The sequence below is a fragment of the Lepisosteus oculatus genome, chromosome 21, assembly GCF_040954835.1.
Source record: "Lepisosteus oculatus isolate fLepOcu1 chromosome 21, fLepOcu1.hap2, whole genome shotgun sequence".
Taxonomy (NCBI): domain Eukaryota; kingdom Metazoa; phylum Chordata; class Actinopteri; order Semionotiformes; family Lepisosteidae; genus Lepisosteus; species Lepisosteus oculatus.
This window is the reverse complement of record NC_090716.1, coordinates 16826627-16844463: the sequence shown is the minus strand read 5'-3', so window position 1 is coordinate 16844463 and position 17837 is coordinate 16826627. Positions and strand designations below refer to the sequence as shown.

Sequence of the window (17837 nt, the reverse complement as noted above, 5' to 3'; positions counted from 1 at the left end):
AGCCATTCAAGCTATGTTTCAAGTCTTATGTTTATAGTTCATGCTCCTGCGACCCGCATGTTATACTCTTGCTCTTGTCTGTGATAAATGTCACCTGCAGGTGTCTGCCCAGTCTTTTTGTCAGATTTTTTCCCACTTTTCCCACATTTGCACATTTTGCCAGCTTTACTAACTGTATGGAGTCCAGATCATTGATATACATTTGTGCAACCCTGTCTTGAGTGGAGCTGGGTATTAAAACTGTCTATAATCGCTCACAGACGTAGTGTTGGCTTATGAACTACAGCTCCCATAAAAGCACTGAACAACTGCTGGCGGCGTCTCCGTCACTGTCCCTGTTCTGCCTGGCTGTGCTGAGGCCTAGCAGGTGCCTCCAAGAGCTGTCCCTGGTCACCAGAGAACACTGGAGGCGCTCACACAGAATTCCTTATTTTAAAAAAAGTTTTAATTTCTAAAAAAAATAGAAAAAATCATGGGAGGGTTTCCATAGATAATAATAATAATAAAATTTATTTTATATAGCACCTTTAAAGGTGGCTTTTCAAAGCGCTTTAGAAGATGACAATAACAATAAATAAGAAGAATACAACAATAAATAAGAATACACAAGATGAGACACAATTATAATATACAGTTACAACAATACAGCAATTACAATAGAGGAGACCGTGGATGGTGGTACTAAGAAGAGCAGAGGGGTGAAGAATGGAACCAGTTAAGTAAAGGCTTTTCTGAAGAAGAGGGTTCTGAGTCTGGATTTGAGGGAGTTTAGAGAAGGTGACTCTCTGATATCCTTGGGCAAAGAGTTCCAAAGCGTGGGGGCATAATAGGAGAAGGCCCTGTCACCCATACAAAGAAATTTACAGGTCAGGAGTACATCAAGCTGGTAGCGAGGTTTTTACTACTCGTCTGCGCTAAGCCCTACTCCTGAGCCCCCCACCTCATCACCTGGTTACATCTGCAAGAGAACCTAAAACTGACCTCTGTGGTACTCCACTAGTGACATCACCCCAGTCTGAGTGTTCGCCCCCTGCACTCCCTCTTTCCTCTTGACCTCAAATGCCACCTACCTGCAAGTGGAGAATTCATCTTGTAAAAGCTTTTTGAATGAATAACATAAAGTATGCTGTATTTGCGTACATTACTGCTGTTGCTCGTTCACAGACTAAGTTAGAGAACATCTTCTGAATCCAGGTTGCTTACGCCCTGGAATCTTATTGTCATACAGAGAATGATGTGGCGCTCATTATCATTTCTTAGCATCGAATCTGCAAGGTGCAGCGCGCGTCTTAGCCGGAGGCCTGAAGCAGCAGCTCACAGCTCACAGGGCCGTTGGCTCTGTAGTTCTCAGGAGTGAATTTATGAGCTTGTTACTATGCCACGCTACAGTCTGCTGCTATGTTAGCTACCTTGTCAGAAGGTGATAATGAGCCAAGTGTAGGGGGCTTGATAACAGTCATTACCACAGGATTAACCTGATTAGCACACCCAAATTCCCACTGATATGATTATTATTATAAACCTAATTAATGGTGAGCAGAAAGATGGGATGGGAGGGTAGATAGTCTTGTAGAGAAATTTCAAAAGAAGGGGTAGGCACATTTATTGTTTCTCTCTTTTTTAAAAAAAGACTGCATGTTCATATACTTTTAGCCAATTATGTTGTAAGCCACCTTCACTGGTGTCAGCCTGGTCACTCGTGGTCTGTTCTCATCCCCTAGACCTGCAAGCCATAAAAAGAGTGGTTTTCTGTCGCTGCAGTTTCTAGATTAAGATAAGGATCCAAACTTTAGACTGTTTCGTAGAAGTGATATTCACTAGATTGCCAGTGATATTAAATGTAAAAAAATAGCATTTAGAATTTCCTTTAGAATATTCTGTACTCTTTTGGGCACCATGTTGTGGCAAAGATGTTGCTTCTTCTGTTCAGTTCAGAGAAGAGCAACCAATTTCATTCTGGGCCTTACGGAATGTCCTACGGTGACGGCTGATGAAACTGAATCCTCTTAGTCTTGAACAGAGAAGACTGCAAGGCACCTGATCCAGGTACTCAAAAACCGTGGGCCGAACGAACCCCCCCATTCGTAACCTTTCTTCTATTTTAAGAAAAAAAGAAACAACATTGTAATAATTACACAGTGATTATAAAAACACAACAAGTAGGTTTTTTTTGGTTTTATTGAGCCGTTTTAATGAAGTGTACTTGATTTTGAGAGGTTTGTGTTCGCTGGGGAATGGCACACCTGGTGATGAACACTGTGATGCCGGGCACTGGCAGCCTTGAAACTGAACAGATTTTGAAGCAGCCTGTTGTCTTTCTTGAAGCTATTTGGAATTACAGTATGTGTTCCATTCAGTAGGTATGGCTTACTTGCTTTTGTGTTTTGTTTTCTTTTATTCATTGTCAGAAAACTGTTTATCCCTGGCAAGGGCTTTGGTATTCTGGTAAACACCATGGGCCCAAAGGCTCTAAGGGGTGTCATCTAAGTGATGACTGTCTAGGGGGTTCCCTAAAATCAGAAAGAGACTTTTCACCCCTTTTCTAGAGGCATACTGTATATACTTTGAACTCTTACATAGTGACTCTTGGTGCTCTGTTGACACATAGTTCTGATTTTAAGGTTTTTTAAGGGGTCCTAATTTGGAATAATTTGTGTTGGAAAATAGTCCCCCAGTCTCAGTCTCTTGCTTCCTTGGCTGGTGGTCTTCCTTGTCCAGAGTGGGACAAGAGATGCTGCACTGAGTCTCACTTCCCATTAAAACACCCCAGACTCAACCCTGCCATGGTGTAGTGAGTGCTCAGCATCACAGGGGAAGGGTGGCACATTGAGGAACCTGCAGCCAGTCCCACAGGGTGCTGGTCAAGGACAGAAGAGACGCTGTCGACTCCTCCTTGTCTTTTGAGCTCTGGCCTGCGAACAGGCTTTTATTTATTCTGTTTTGTATTACTCTTGCTGAGACTTTGATTAATGAACCATCCAGTTAACGAAGCTGAGAGCACAGCAATTAAGGAGGCTGAGTGGGAGAGATACTGTATTTGAGATATTTTTCTTAAGGAACACATGTATTCCAGGTGGCACACTAACAAGGTTACCTTTGTTTTGCCTTTGCTTGTTTTTTTCCCCACAGGGCTCTTTATCACCAAGTCACCAGGACTGATGTTGCTTGTTGTTAGTTTCACGTTAAACTAGAAGGGTCAATGCCAAACACGGGGCTAAGGGTTCCAGCACCTTTAATGATGATGGATGTTTGCATATTTGCTGATGTCTTGCAAGGGAAAGTGTCAGTACTGTACGTTTTCATAACTTTTTGCCCAAGATCAGAGCCCATTATGTACGTGCACAGAATCTTTCAAGAAAGAGGCTCCAGAGTCCTGTACTTCAGGGGAATCTGGAGAGAACATGATGGTACGGGATATGGGACAGTGCAGTAGAAATACAACTCATGTGTGAATAAAACCCAAAAAGTTGCTTATCATAGAGAGAGCCACATTCAGGTGTGTTAAGCCAGTTTCAGGATTCTAGTCTTCTCTGCAGTGAAAAAGCCTTCCAGCAATTCCTCATTCTCCCACGTGTGCTGTCACACGGTTTGTAGCTGTGACTCAAGAAATCAAAAACCCACAATCAGCTCTTCCAAATTAGGCAGCTATATCAATAATTGGCATTTCTGAGTTTGTATAAAATATCTTAATAAATTTAACTTGAGTAGTTTTATGTTAAACATTTCCATTAAATGGAATGCATCTAGTATGTGTTTGTACTGCAAAATGTACAATGAATTCCCAGGTTTGCAGTGGAATTGATGGTACCATTCTTTTTGTAAGCCACAAGTCACAGACAAACACACGCTGCTGTGATGCTGGATTAAAGCACAGATAAGGGTTTAGTGTGTATTGTTTTCAGAAAAATGTAAACTTAAATTCATAAGCTAGAAGCCATATGAACTGTTTTTGACACGACACAAACAAGATCTTTACTCGTGCAATGGGTTTGCATGCAGCTTTGCCCACTGCTGGTTTGAGATCAGAATTATCGATGGTTGAATTGCAAAGCTGCCATCCGGCTGTTCTTCTATTGCATCGGGGGATCCACAACACAAGGGGGGTTCCTTCGGGAAAGGGCCAGGTTACTTCAGGGGAGTGTGGAGAGAAGATGACAATAGCTCTGGGATGGTACAGTAAAAAACTGTCCCATCAGCAAATTAAACTTAAAATTCGCTAACCAGAGCCATGTTCGGGAGTATAACGACGGGTTAAGGATTCCGGGTTTCTCTGCTCTGAATGAGCATGGCGTACAGGCGTTTGAGATTGTGTTGTGCTGCTGACGCAGGATGTGGCGGCTCTGCTGGGATTCCTGTGCGCAGCCCAGCAGCATGCTGTGATTAATGAAGCTGATTCCGCTGCTGCTCGGCGTGTACAAACAGCGGAGAAGAGCGGGCCAGTCTGGGCGCCTTTCTTCTTCTCTGCGAGCTTCCTGTGTGTCCTCAGACGGTCAGCTGACTTGGAAACAGTGCGGATTCTGCTGGTCTTCTTTTAAGCACTAAGCTTTGGTTTCTTTTATTGCTTTATACCTTTTCTCTTTATCTCGTTCTTTTCCCCTTTTTTGTTTCTGACTTTCGGATCTTTCTGTACTTTTCTAAGGGCCTCCGAGTTCTGCTTGGCTCCTGTCTTTAAAACGATCAGAAATGTGGTCAGATGCGGCTCTTTGCCTCATCTCGTCAGCACCGTGAAGAATGAGCTGAGGTCTTTGAAAAGGCCCACAAGTGTCACTGAACTGAGGGTGTCAGAGATTCTGCCAAGAGATCACAAGGTTGAAAAACCTCTACAGCTCGAAGCTGTCCAGGGTGTTCTGTCTGATGCCTAAAAATATGGATACAAGCTGTGCTTTTGTTCCCTTTTTTTGTGATGCATTCGATGACTGTTGTTGACACATTGCAAGGGCCTACGGAATAAATAATTTCAGTGTTCTTCTAACATTATTTTCAAGGTAACCTGGTGACATTGACAAAGGTGGAGCATGCTGGGACATTGCAGCTTGTTCTCCAGAGATGGTGTGTAAGCAGCTGTGCAGTGTACAAGGAGAAACAGATCATGATACCAGCTGACTTAATATGCTAAACTAAAACTAACTTAAATGACTATTCATGTTTCAAACTGTTTTGAGGTGAAAGGATAGCAGCTCAAAAGCATAAAAAACAGCAACTGGTGACACAGTCACAGCCAGTTTCATGGAAAAAGAAACAGAAATAAAACTGTAACAACTGCGAGTTATTACATTAAATAACATGCTGTACTGTATGTAATTGCACAATGTAACACACAATTTCAGATCAATTGTTTATACTGTTTTCCAGTGAACTGCAGCCAATTTTGAGTGGACCTACTGTACAGTACGTTGTCTACTGCTGGATTTGTGTCTTTGTACGGTTCATTTTGGAAGTTAGGGTGAAATTCAGGAGCAAAAACGTCTATTCCCACTAATGTTAGAGGTTTCAGTGTACTTATTAAATTTCTCCTGCCTCTGAATGATCGTGTTCTTTCTGTCCTCTTGCAGGTGGAGCGAGAGATAGCCATCCTGAAGCTCATAGAACACCCTCACGTTTTAAAGTTGCATGATGTCTACGAAAACAAAAAATATTTGTGAGTATTTTCACTGCTGTTGGGGACTTCCCCTGATGTTTATTCCTGCTCTCCAACTCAAATTTTAATGCGACCCTTTACTATAAATTGGGGTTCGCTAGGTATATTCTAATACTTTCCTGAGAGACAACAGGATTTTTTTTTTATTGAACTGAATATTGAACATTTCCCTTTACTTAAACGGAGATCTGTTTAAACGGCACAACTCCAGACTAGAGGAAAAAAAACCCTCTCTGACAGAAAGCATCACAGGATCTTAAATGACCCAGATCCAGATCTAAATTAAGGTAGATAAGATAAGATCACTTTATGGCCATATACAATTTCTTGCATTAGGAATTTGTCTTTTTGCATACCCCAGCTTGCTCTCCATGAGACACACAGGCACACACCGGCCACGGGATTTGAACCGGCAACCTTCCAGCCACAGGCGCATATCCTTAGCCACAGTGCCACCACTCCGCCCCCAGAACTGAATATTGGATATGTAGGATACTGGCACCACCTACAGGTCCAACCATGCTACTGATTGCAGCGACCTGATTTCCCCTGAAGGTCTCCTGTCCAATACTGACCGGGCCCAGCCTTGCTTAGCTTCTGCGGTCTGATAAGATCAGGCACCGCAGTGTTTCCACTATTTTCCTTTGGGCTTGGCTTAGGGGAATGTCTGATTTCGGTGGTTTGCAGCTGGAATACATGAATACAAACCTAGTACAAACAAAGCATTAATAACTGCTCAAAGCAGGTCTTCAGTCATGCTTAATTGGAAACTGTTAATGTAATGTGGAACGCTTATGTGTGTAACCATATTGTGAATAATCCTTCATGCCAGTGTTAATGCTGTTGTGGCTTTCAGTTTTATTTTCAGAAAGATGTACTGTATGACCATGCATACTAATGACCACAAACTGATCTCACAGTCTGAAGGTTCTGAAAGGAGTTCACACCATCTTTGTGTTGTAGTTATTTATTTTCTCCATCATGACTCCTTGTGTTCTGTGTTTCTCTGTTATAGTTGCTCCGCCAATTATGTTCAATGCAAACTGGTAATTGCAGTAACAGCAGCAGCTCAGAGCTCATCTCTTAGAATTGATCAGAGAGAGCAGGGAACTGGAGACAGGATTACAGAGGAATTTACTTACATGCAGATTCTTTTCTCAGCAAAATAAAAAATGCATAAAAACTCAGCCATTCTGTTTCCTCTGTCAGCTTCCGGAGCCTAGCAGCTTCTGTGTATTTGAAAACCCCATGATCTCAATAATTGATAAAGGCGCTCTCCAGCTTAAATCGCAGCGGAATTTGTTTTTAATATTCTGATGACAGGGACTAATCGCCTTGCCAGCTGGGAAAGAGTTTAGTTGTGAAAATGTTATAGTTGCAAATCATGTTTGACTTTTACCCTCATTTGAATTGGTGACAGGTAATTGCTTGAGTAAATCTTTAAATCTGTGAAGGAATCACATTCCCTGGGGGATTCGTGTGAAGGTGGAGGTTGCCAGAACGCAGGAAAAGAGGTGCCTGTTAGTGCCATCGGTTTCCTTTTCCGTTTCTTGCCCTACGCCCTGGTTCCACTGAAAAAAGGTTGCTTTTGACAAGTCGATGGCCCCAGACATTGATGTTAGAAGGCAATGTAAAAAACACTTGTGCCCTCAGATGTACTGCACAGCACCAGTACCTGAAGGGGTGAACGTCTTCGATCTGATTAGAGGGCTTCCCACTCAGTACTGTTTTAGTGAAGTCAAGCCTCCAATGGCATCATGGGTCTGACACAGTGACACCTCCTTGAATGAATAACATATATGTAGCGGCTCCTAAGTGAGAATTGAGAGACACAGTAATATATCAATTCTGCCATTCACTCTCCTATATTTAAAAATAATAGGAATAAATAGCACACTTCCTCCCCCAAAACATCTGGAGAGGTGACCCCTTCTCTACTCAGAATTGTGGTACTCACATGAAGTCCTGAAATCCGCCTCCTCGTATTGCAGTCAAAGAGGCTACCAGTAAGAGAGAGTCTAAAGAGTCACAAAAATAGAAATACATTGCTAACCGCCTTGGTCAACAGCTATCAGGGAAAAAAATAAATAGAAAAAATACCCCAAAATGTGATTGATAAAGCATCCATAAGAGTACCATAAGTCCCCATGAAACTTAGTTCTGCTTCACTGCTGTATTCACCACCACTCTTAGTTAGCTCCCTGGCACATGGCTCGCGTGACTTCCTGCATGTGTAGTCTACATGTAGTCAAAAGAGCCTTTCCATTTTGTGATGTCACACTTTTGCGTTATAGTATGTTTTGATTTTTAATTTATTTTCCAAGGCAACTTACAATCACAAGTCCTAAACTATTAATGAGCACACAATTTAGAAGTTAAAGAGCAGTATGACAAGAAGCTTAGAGTTCACTTGAGTCAATGCCTGGGAGGATTTAGAATACTTGGAATTTTGAATGCTAGGTACCTTTGCAGTCCTCTTGGTTTAAAACTAAAAAGAGTCTGTAATCTTCGGAATTCACAGTAATAAATTCCTTTCAAATCAGGATTTAGTCTGATATTCTGTTTGCTGTTCTCTGGACAGATTCTGAAGCAGCAGCACCCTTTCTTAGTACAATGACCAAAATCATACTGTACACAGTATTCTAGATGAAGTCTTAGTACTGAATTGTACAATTCAATGTAACAGTTTTAATTTAAATTCTACTTGTGACCATCCAATAATTCACTTGCCTCCTTCACATTGTCTTTAAGAAAACCAAGTCTTTTTCATAAGACTTAAATAGCTGATTTAAGGTCAGACTTACTGTACAGTGTTTTGTAACCCTAATATTTAGGCAACACCTGTGAACTTGACCACTTTACTAACTATTCCAGAATTTGGAGCACTGATATAAATTAGGAACTGCAACAGTTTTAATACAGATCCCCAGGATAACAAAATCTTCTCAAAGGAGATTTGTAATGCCCTTTTTCAAAAGCTTGGTTTTCTGGCGGCTTCAGGAGGTGTCTTTAAGTCCCCGGCTGTTTATGATAGCAAGGAAAAACCCGTGATCCAGTGCATGAGACCTAGATGTGTTGAGATATTTGAGCAATGAAGTGGAAACAGACTGGCGACTAGAGTGTGACACTGGTGTGTGGTGGCCTTCTGTGTGCTCCGCTGTCACAGAGCAGGCAGCAGGTGCTTTCTGGTGAGGCTCAGTCATCTGTGGCAGACTTGCTGACAGCGCTGTGCAGTCTGTGAGATTGCGTGTGATTATTAGGTTAGTGTTCACAAGCTAGGGTGTAAGGTAATTCACATACTGTAAGGTCTGTAGCTCTCCAAGTTTTGCTATGTTTAGCAGTTTTTAAAATAACCATGCCACTGACGTCACCAAAAAATAGGGTTTTGATGAACTTGTTATTGGATTTTATCATCTTGGTTTCTATTTTTTTCTTATCTGACATAGAACAAGTGGACATATTGGCTGCTGTCTCTTTGCATGCTCCTAAGCAATGATTTTGCAAGCAGTACAACTTTTCCATCATCCCTGTTAAATTTCTGTATCAATGAGTGCAGAGGAAATTACTTTCATGTTCTTTAGAAGCAAAAGCAGATACAGTATGCAACATTTTCTTAAAAATGCCATATCTTGCTTGTATTTTGTATCTGTGCTCATCCCAAATGATAAATTGACTGTTCTCTCTAAAATAAGCAGGCTTATTTTTATTTCTTACAGCAAACATGACGTATACAATGACAAAAGGATTGTGACGCATTTTTTAAACGTTTAGATTTTCTATTTAGACTAACACTTTGCTTGATTTTCCTTCCTTTTGCTGTAATGATTAGAAAATGGCACCCCAGTATCATCAAAGCATCAAATCCCCTGTACTTAAAACCCGGAGCATTAAATCCTGAGCATCAGCACAGGTGTTTGTGTCCAGAAGAAGTACAATTTAGACCTGCTGGAGACATACAGTAACTTTGTCACATTTTTGTGACAAACACAAGTTTTTCTTATTAATTTTAGGATTATTAAAGGGAAAGAAGTAAGCATTTCATTGCTGCAGGCTCTCATTGTTTGTTGCCTGTTACCTTTTAGTCTGGGTGTGTAGGGATGTGTAAAGTTGAAGTAATAGCTTCTTCTCTATCGTTGGCACCTTGCTCATACAGACCGGCAGTGGCATGAGCAGGACTGCTCTGCAGTGGGAGTCACACTTCTCTTTTACCAGAAAGGGAGCCTTTGAAATGGGTGCTGGTTTTCACACTGATCTTCCTTCTTTTGCCAACAGATATTTGGTTCTAGAACACGTGTCGGGAGGAGAGCTTTTCGACTACCTGGTAAAAAAGGGCAGGTTAACACCCAAGGAAGCCAGAAAGTTCTTTCGACAGATCATCTCTGCGCTAGACTTCTGCCACAGCCATTCGATATGGTGAGTGCTCCTGCAAGGGCTGAAATCCATGCACAATGTGCTAGTTTTGTCCCTTTTTTCTTATTTCTTTTTCATTAATATCCGTTTTTCCACTGTGCAAATAATCTTTCCTGCTCAGCTGTGTAATTTGTGTAGTATTCAAACTGCTTGTGTATCCTTTAACAGAAGGCTCAATTATAATTACCGCTTTCTTCTCCTTTGCATTCATCCTATACCTGCACTAAGCTGCAGTGACTACTTTGACTGATGGGCACTTCCACTTTTCTTTTATTTGCTACTTTTGATTTTGACCTGTATTAAGCTGTACAGCTGTGTTCTTCATTCACTCAAACGTATTTTTGCAGGCTATGTGCTGTAAGTCGGGCAGGATAGGAGCATCTGCTAAACAAATAAATAACGATGTGCATTAGGCTCTCTGTGATGCACCAGGCCAAGATAAACGTGCGTAAGCATGTGGAAATGAGTGCAGTGAGTGCAATGTATTGCCTCTTTGTCGATTGCGTTTTAATTTAACAGCACAAATCCATACAGCATTATAGGCCTGACAAAGTATATTTAACAGCATTCCAAGGTGCTGTATATGTAAGCAAAACCAATAAAGGAGAAGAATGTCTTTCCCAAGCCCTAGCTCTGTTAGTGAAGCAGCTATGAAAGGGGACAGCCTGTTTATGCCTGCTCTCGTGTGCGCAGAATGCCTAAGCTTGTGCTGACTCAGTACTCGTCTCGCCTGGGGAGTTCCTGCAGCGTGGTGCCTGTCACACACCTGCGCAGCACGCTGGCACTGTGTGAAGAGTGACATCATCTTCCGTGAATGTCACCACCTCCGTGGCTTTCAGGAGACACAGCCACTGGAGGTGCTCTTCAGTGCCACGGGCTTGCAGATCAGGATTCATATTGGAGTACGAAGGTAGTGAGGGGGAGGTCGCAGTTTTGAGATTTCTATCTGGTTTTTCTTTTGAGGTTTTGAAGTTTAGGGTTGTCGTATCTGTTCTGGAAAAGAGGATGGACAAACACAAATACACTCCTTCACGCTGGCCATGGTGATGTGGGTTCAGATATTATAGGCTTCTCTTGTTTCTCCCCCTCCCTCCCAAGGGGATTTGATGAAACTATTCTGTAACCAGCTTCCATCTGCTTCCGCTTAACATATTCACACCCAGGGGAATTCATTTACTGGCTTATCTAGAAAATGTGATGCAGTTTCTCTAAAGTAGTTTTACAATATCTGCCAAGGTTTTAAATAGCTTGGAACTTTGTCAGTAGCTTTTTTCCCCGTTAGCTCCAAACTTTTTTTAAAAACCGTTCCTGTTTAAACCCTTTCAAAGCAGACCCTTTTATTCATTTTAAATTTTAAACACCCTCGCTGTGAACTGGGAGCTCCTGGAGCGGCTCGTTGCCTTTGACAATTGTCAGTGATCAGAAGGACTTGGGAAGCGCGGCAGGGTTATGAAGCGAGCTCTCAGGGTGGCTGGCAGATCGGAGGAGCCCAGGAGCTGCTTCCGAAGTGCGCGGAGGGGAAGAGTGTCTCCCTTGTGAGTCTGGAGCCGCTGACACTGTGCCGGAGAGGACCGATTCACAAGTCAAAGGCAGGCAAACTGACTCAGTCAGCCAAACATTTAAATGGGACTCGGGTGTCGACAACAAATCTATCCATCCGTGCACTATCAGCAGACTGCCTTCCCTGGTAAGGGCAGGGGCTAGCCGAAGCCCCCCGGGGGCCTGAGGATGTACACTAGTCATGAGAGCTCCCTTGGGGGACAGTGGTCTGTTGCTAGGCTAATCATGAAGGCCAATTAAAGCCCAGCCTGTGTGTCTCTGGGAGGTGGGAGGAAGCTGGGGCACTGTGAGAATTGCCACACAAGTGGGAGAAGGGCATGCAGACTCCACACAGACAGGCTTGTAATGCTGGAATTGAACCCAGAACTCTGGAGGTGTGCCGCACCTGCACCGTCTGCCATGTCCAGTCCAGAAATATCTGATTTGTTTTTTTAGAAACGACATCATACAGTATTCCAAAGGACAAAGAAAATGTTGTTTTTATCACAAAGGCTGCTAGAGAGAGAGCCTACAACACGTGTGCTGAATCTGTGTTCTTTGTAAAAAATGCTTTTTTTGTACCTCTTGTGATGTTGTGAATGTAGAGATGGTAAAAGAAATGATTTTCTTTGCATGCTGTGTGCCCCAGCTTATTTTTGGATTCTGAAGTACTGTATCCTTAGAGGATAGCAAATAAATTAAATTAAGTTTCTTTTCTCTTTACCACCACTAAGGCATAAAATGTGTTCCTGTTTTAAGGAAGGGGTGCTTGGAAAAAGAGATTGTTGTCCCCGGGCATTCAGTCAAGGTGAACAAAAAAAACAGAGTGATGATTATCCTCTTGATAAAGCTGATGCATGGGCTGCCCAGTGGAAAATCCCTCATATCGTCCATGTGCACCTTAACTCCAATAAATTAAAGCAGGGCACATACTGGAAAGCCAGACCAATTAAAGATTGAGTGGGCTAAACCCTCCAGCATTTGGTTATAGATATTAACTTGCCAAGAAAAGAGCAGTGTCAAGAAGAGCTGATGCTGAGTTTTGTAAGTTTCTGTAGATTCGTAAGTAGGGCTATATACTGTATTTACTGTAGATTAAACCATTAGGTTGCATTGTCTCGGGCTTCATGTTCACTGTGAACCAGAGTAGTATAGACTGGAGTCCCAGACAAGCTTGTGTCCAGAAGTTGTTTTAGATTTTTTTGCCTTTCTTTTTTTGTTGATACTGCAGACGCATTAGGGCCACTTCAGCTTACATTGAGATGAATTCCCTTTGGCAATTTCATTCTTGGTGTTTTGGTTGGGAATCATGCATCGCTGGGACAATTCGGTCTGGCGGCTGCCGATTTTCCTGAAAGGCTGTAGAAATGTCAGAGGTTGTCAAGCCTCAAGCCTCCACTCAGGGTCAGAGGGGGGACAAGACATGAGTTTGCCTGGTTAATACAGGTACTACATATTATTATTGTGTAAGGAGGAAAAATACTTATTTCCATTGCAGTTAATATCATTAGAAAACTTCAGGGCGTGTTATACTTGTCTGCACCATGGCCATGCTATCCTGCAGACACTACCGCTGTGACTTCAATTGTACAAAGTGAACGAGTATTTTGCTTCACTTTTCTCTTATAGATTTTGCAAAACAATCGCTGCATTTTTTATCTATATGCAGTATTGCGAACAGAGATCGCAGTAATTCCACAATCAAGGCTTGCACTAAATCAGAGGACAGAAGGCCAGGAGACTTTCCTGAGTCAAAGTATTGCGGTGTGAACACACAGGATGTTGAAATTGTAAGTAGATACTGTATGCAATGTGCTTTAGCTGTTACGATGTCAGTTGAATACCCAACACTCCATTAATAACAGTTTAGACAGGCAGATGCCACTTAAATGGACATCTGTTATTCAGATTGCCAGAAGAATCTCTTTGGATTATTAATATTATTACTGGAAACTATACTGTGTATTGAAAATTAAGAAAAAGTTGGGAATTTCTGCTGGCAGCTGTCAACATGACGTGTGTGCCAATCTTTAATGTGCTTAAACGTAGAAGTGCCAAGAAATCCTTTTTAACTACCCCCCAGCCTCCTTTACCCCGGGGAGCAAGGGCGATCGGAGTGTGGTCAGGAGAGGGGAGCCCCCCTGCAGAGTCGGATCATCCCGAGGCTGTAAGCTTAGTCCCGGAATGGAACATTGTTGTGTCTCAGCACCCATGCCGCCTCAGTGCCTGGGCTTTTCTTTCTCAGCCCTTAAGGTTGCCAATTAGGGGCCGGTCTGCCATTTGTTCCATCTTATCATTGATCTCCCTGCAATGCAGTGATAGGTGCTGCCTTGCTAATTACCCTGTGTTAATTATCTACCTTTCAGAAGTTGGTTAGCATTGTAAATACAAGGTAGAAAGAAACCAGAAGTGTGGATATGGAACACAGATGCCCTTAGTGCTGTGTTTGTGTCCTGAGCCAAAACTTTATGCTTAGCTGTATTAGACCACGATTTCCATCAAAAAGTCGCAGGTAGGAGGGGGGATCCATTTCATCCACCACCGAAGTGCAGCTCCCACCTGAGTGAAGCACGGCCGTTCTCTACACAGCAGATCCGATAAATAAGTGAGAAATCGCTTCACCCATTGAATTAATTGGGAAATTTTGTAGAGCAGGCAGTGTGTTCCCAAGGTGAAATTTAACCAGGTTTTCAGGGTGAACAACTCTACTCTTCCAAGCAGAGATACAGGATCCTTTAGGATGAAGCAGTCAGGCTGAACACCTCGTCTGAAGGATGATGCCTGCACCTCCTGCAGCGCAGCACAGTGCACCTTCTCACCATTATGGGTCCTGGGTTTGGACATTCTAACCCGGAGGGAAGAGTGTCTCCATTTCTAAAGGGTCTAGTGTTACCTTACAAAGAAAGGTTAAGCATAACAAAATATAGTAGTCTTTTATTTCGTTTCTACTCCATACAGAGACCAGAGTGAGGCGGGGGTTTTCTTAGAGCCCAAGAATCTCAGGCATATAGGCAGATTGTAGGGTAATTTCCCAGAAGCCTCAAGAGAAATACAGTCCTCCTTCCAAGCCAATGTCACGCCAAATTGTCAAATGAGACAAAAGAAGCTAAGCTTTTGACTTCCAGCTGCCTTGCAAATGCCACCTAACAGATTATTAACTCCCTCTTTCTTTGAATGCAAATCCGGTGCATGTGTATGTGCGTTAAAAGGGATGGGCTGACAAATGAAAAAGAAAATCTGATTACCTGAAGGCCTTTTGGCAAATGTTATTAGGCTCTGTGGATAACAGATAATGCCAATTATCTCTGTGGAGAGCAATGACATTGGATCTCTTAACACACACGCACATTCTAAAAGTAATTGCATCATACTAGACGGGTTTAATTTGAATATAGATAACAGGAAGGATATTAGGCTGCTGTTGTTGATGCCTTACTGTCCCATTCTGTTGTACAGAAACAGGTTCCCTACCCCCTCCCCTCCACCCCAATGTCTACATGACTAATGGGGGCAATTTATCTCCCCCAACCATCCATCACAGGCGATGGCACCACAGAAGGTGCCCATTCCTTTTCCGAGACACGTGTGTTAGCTCACTCCAGCACAGTGTGGCCCATCCCCATGGAGGAGCAGGTCCCGGGACGTTAGATAGGCTTGAAACTCGGAGCTTCCTGTAGAAAATCTCATGGCGCCGTCTTTGGTATCGGTTGTTTAGATTACTTTTCTCCTTCCTGCTCTTCTGCTGCTTTCTAAGCGCTGAAATGTGCCTCCAGATAAGTCGTGTTTTTTTTCTCTGTGATAGTAAATGTGCAGCGCTTTGAAAGGTTGTTACGGCAGCTAAAGCTGTTAACAGCACTAGCAGGAGGAAATGTGTCAGTAGGTACCAGTTCACTTCATTTGCAGTCCTTCTAAAAAAAACACCTTATTCTGTTGTAGTTAAGGTGACAGAGCACCCAATGGACTGAAGCCCAGCACACTCTAATAGAATGACATCTTTACTGCGCTGTGAATGTCAGCGGCACAAAGTAGTGACTTTTTCTAAAGAACAGCCATTAGGGGCATTCAGCTTTCAAAAGATACAGCAGGAAGCTGACTATCATTCCTTGTATTTTTCTTTTTAATATTGTTTATTTTAGCACACATGGCCAAGCCTGTCCTACCCGTTATCACTTTATTTCATTTGAATTCTACCATTCTGATGGAAATTGGGGTCACTAGAATACTGGAAATAGGCCAAGCGAGTTAATCAATAAGTCAGTTAAATAATAATAATAATAATAATAATAATAATAATAATAATAATAATAATAATAATAATAATAAATAACTCCTGTATTGTAAAGAATATGCCAAGAATGTAGCTGTGCAGTTGGAATAATTAGAAGCACCTGAGTTATTTGTTCATGGACACAGCTTTGGTAAAGAGTCAGGCACACTGGGTTAAACAAACATTTATTATCATTAATTAATCATTTAGTTGACACTAAACAACTCACAATGTAAACATAACGTAAACATACAGGTTTCTCTCTTTGCAAACAAGGCGTCCCGGAAGCCTATGTCCTGACTATCCAGAAAATCCCCAGACTGCGACTAAGAATTGAAATCTTTTAGAACTTGAGAGATAAACCCTGCCTTCTCCACCAAACAGAATATAACCAACAATTAGTAAGCAATTATTATTATTATTATTATTATTATTATTATTATTATTATTATTATTATTATTATTAAACCTCTTTCTCTATATACCCGGAGGCTACAAAGTGAATAGGAAGCGTATCTCCAATTGTCAATGTTTTGGTGGCACAGGATTGGATTGCTGCCTTGGACTGATGGGTCCAATTTCTGATCTAGAGTCCTTTCTAGACCCCTAGTCCTATCTGTGTTGGAGTTTGTAAGTTCTCTCCGTGTGCATGTGGGTTTTCTCCCGCAGTCCAAAGACATACTGTACTGGTAGGTTAATCAGCCTCTGGGAAAACTGCCTCTGGTGTGCATGTGTGCCCTGTAGTGGACTGGCATCCCGTCCAGGGTGTACCCTGCCTTGTGCCTGTTGTTTGGTGTGAAAGGTTGTGGCTTCCCTGTGACTCCAAAATACCTAAAGTATTAGAAACTAAAAAAATAGATCCGGAAGGACAGCACTAAGACTGTTGTTTGAGCATTCGGTGTTATTCTTTTAAAATATACCAAATGAAAAATAATAGTTGTTTTTATTTTTATCAGTGTTTTTATTTTTCTTAATTTACCCTTTTAAATTTCCAGTGTTTGTATTTCCTAATCCAGTGCAAGGAACATTTTAGCCATGCTCAGGCAGGTTTTAATGTTCAAATTGCTGTTTTCACTACAAGAGAAAGTATTTCTGCAGGAAGAACAGAGTCTTGGGAATAAGCTAAAACTTCTAAATGGGAGCGCAGGTCTTTGGAGAGCAACTCTGATGCTCACATGCAGCAGGGTACTGGGTACTCTCCTGTGCTCTTCTAACTTTCTTACCGTCTGTACCTCCTCCTCACTCAGTCACTCGCTTTCTCCTTCTCCCTATATCTCTTTCTCTTCCTCTGTCCCTGATTTTTCACCATCTCTCCCTTTCCCCTCCTCTCTGCTGTCTTCAAGCACTTGTTGTGTTAAGGAACAGGCCTTTTGCGAGCTTTCCCATCAATAGCAAGTGTGAATTAAGTTATTTGTATTTCCCCTCAGTGTGCTCACGCTCGCTGCCCCATGTACCCTGCATGAAGAGCCCCAGTGTGACGCACTGAAGTGTGGCTGCTGATCTAGGCTTCTGAGAGGGACTCAAGAAGGCGACTGACAGAGAGGTGCTGTGCAGCCAAGCCAAGGCCGGCCAGCTGTTCTCAGATCATCCAGACAGTCTGCCCGCGCAGAATTTATCTGCTTAATCATTGCAAGCCAGCAACAAAAGGCAATTATCCCATAAGAAATAAAAGAATCAAAATCTTATTGGATATTCTGCTTTTTCATTACACAGTAAGGATTGGATTATGCCTTCTCCAAATGAAGAACTTCTTATTCAGAAAATGCGAGCATAAGATTTAATAATCATCTATCTTGTTGACATCAGTCAGATTTTCTTGGCTGTCAAAATGGTTCTATAATCAAAGTGGTTATTTTACTGCTAAATTGTAGATTTTAAGCCCTATAATTATCTGTCCCTGCCAGCCAGGTTGCAGGTAACTGCAGAAAGAGGAATGAGACAAGCATATCAAGTTCTTTCTGTTCATTTTGGTTTGTCTCCAGT

At 42.1% G+C, this 17837-nt stretch overlaps 1 protein-coding gene across 14 annotated transcripts in view; it reads left to right on the top strand.

Annotated features, from left to right (window-relative positions):
• brsk2b (BR serine/threonine kinase 2b) overlaps positions 1 to 17837 on the top strand; it is a 282427-nt gene that overhangs the window by 172259 nt on the left and 92331 nt on the right. For all 14 annotated transcript variants that reach the window (XM_069181592.1, XM_069181593.1, XM_015338173.2 and 11 more), the window contains 2 exons: positions 5553 to 5638; positions 9911 to 10051. In XM_069181592.1, the coding sequence (XP_069037693.1) occupies positions 5553 to 5638; positions 9911 to 10051 (227 nt within the window). The remainder of the gene's footprint in view (positions 1 to 5552; positions 5639 to 9910; positions 10052 to 17837) is intronic.